The sequence below is a fragment of the Orycteropus afer genome, unplaced genomic scaffold, assembly GCF_000298275.1.
Source record: "Orycteropus afer afer isolate SDZICR_OR568_19922 unplaced genomic scaffold, OryAfe1.0 scaffold00118, whole genome shotgun sequence".
In the NCBI taxonomy this organism is placed as follows: Eukaryota; Metazoa; Chordata; class Mammalia; order Tubulidentata; family Orycteropodidae; genus Orycteropus; species Orycteropus afer.
In genome coordinates this window covers 8,808,979-8,810,589 of record NW_006921705.1, presented here as the reverse complement: position 1 = coordinate 8,810,589, position 1,611 = coordinate 8,808,979, and the positions used below count along the sequence as shown (strand labels likewise).

Genomic DNA, 1,611 nt, shown 5'->3' with positions numbered 1-1,611 from the left:
GGCAACAACAACAACAAAACTAATGTATTTATGTGCATGTTTTATGATCTCCTTAGAATAAATTACTAGAAGGAGAATTGCTATATCAAATGAAAGAATGTTTTTAAGTGTCATTCAAGCGTTTGGATATATATGACGTGTGTGTATATACAGATAATTGCCTCACCCTTACTACTAGCAAACGCTCTTTGCCAATTTGAGAGGCTAAAAGCAAAAAGCAACTCAGATACACTTTTCATTTCTCATGAATGATGTAAGCATTCGTCTACATGCGTATTCCTCCTTCCATGAGTTGTTTTCCTGTGTGGAGTCGAATTTAGGGCAGGAAGTAACCTGAAAGGAAGTTAAAATCCGATTCATAGTGACCCTTCCCAGGGTCTCCAAGGCAGTATCTCTACAGAAGTGTAGATCGCCCTGTCTGCCTTCCGAGGAGTGGCTGGTGGGTTTGAACCACCAGCCTTCTGGTTAGCAGTCAGATGCCTTAGGCACTATGCCACCAGAGCGCCTAAATGTTCCTTTTGAGCCACTGATTTGATTGAATGCCTGTGTAAGTGGGTCTTAGGGAGGAGGGAAGGGGCAGTGGGGAACGAGGGAGGTTTGTGTAGCTGTTGGGAATGCAGTCTTACCATTGCATGATTCAAATTGCTAAGGAGCAGGGAAGATCAGGTTCTCACAGCCTGGGTTTCTTCCAGTGCCTGTGTAAGTTGAGACTGGAACAAGCACTTAACAAATTCTGAATTAACTCATTAAAAAAAGTGAGTGTTTGCACACGTCGAAGTCCAGAAGGCCCTATTTCAAGTGTTTTGCCTCCTGATCTCGATATACCTGGCGTGGTTTTCTGACTACGAAGAAACAGGAATGCCACCCTTGCTTTTTTCCAAGAAAGAAGTCCCAGAGGTGCAATTCCTATTGTTTTCCTTTTGTTTCCACAGGTTTTATAGCATTTTCACGGATCCCTGAGTTGGCCAAAAAGATTAAAATGTTTTTTGCCCTGGCTCCTGTGGTTTCACTCAAGTTTGCTACTAGCCCTCTAGTCAAATTAGGACAAATTCCAGAGCAGATCTATGAGGTATTTGGATTCCCCCTCTTTTGCCCTTTTCCCCACAAATTTTCTTTTGAGACCTGAAAAATTGGCCAGTGGAAGGTGAACCTGTGCCTTCCTCCTCTGTGTTTTGCTGTCAATGAAACAACAAGGTTTCTTCTCTACATAGATTCTCTTTCCTCCTTCACTCCTATTTCCAGATCCTGGGGACTTGGGGAGATGTATGTTTCACTGTACACAAGAGCCACATCATGCTCACAGTTAGCATATGCGAATTTGCCTTACCACCCACCACACAAAGAGAGCACAAGAAAGTCTGGAAGAAAATGATTTAACCATTCTTGGAATTGCTCTTTTCTCATGAAGTGAGCATGTGCACAGGAGTAGAGAGGAGATAGGAGACTAGAAATCTGATATTCCCACATGGCCATCCCTAGCCACCTGGAGGGTGGTTTCCAGACACCGATATTACTATGTTGTGTAACAGGACCCCTAAACACAAGCTAAAGCTATGGGACCCCTAAGCTGTGTTCAAGAAGGAAACAGCTTTCATGAGAAGGAATTTAGAG

At 43.2% G+C, this 1,611-nt stretch overlaps 1 protein-coding gene across 1 annotated transcript in view; it reads left to right on the top strand.

Moving 5' to 3' along the window:
- Positions 1-1,611, top strand: part of LIPA (lipase A, lysosomal acid type) — a 36,278-nt gene that overhangs the window by 17,120 nt on the left and 17,547 nt on the right. The window contains exon 5 of the mRNA XM_042781421.1: positions 933-1,069. Within this exon, the coding sequence (XP_042637355.1) occupies positions 933-1,069 (137 nt within the window). The remainder of the gene's footprint in view (positions 1-932; positions 1,070-1,611) is intronic.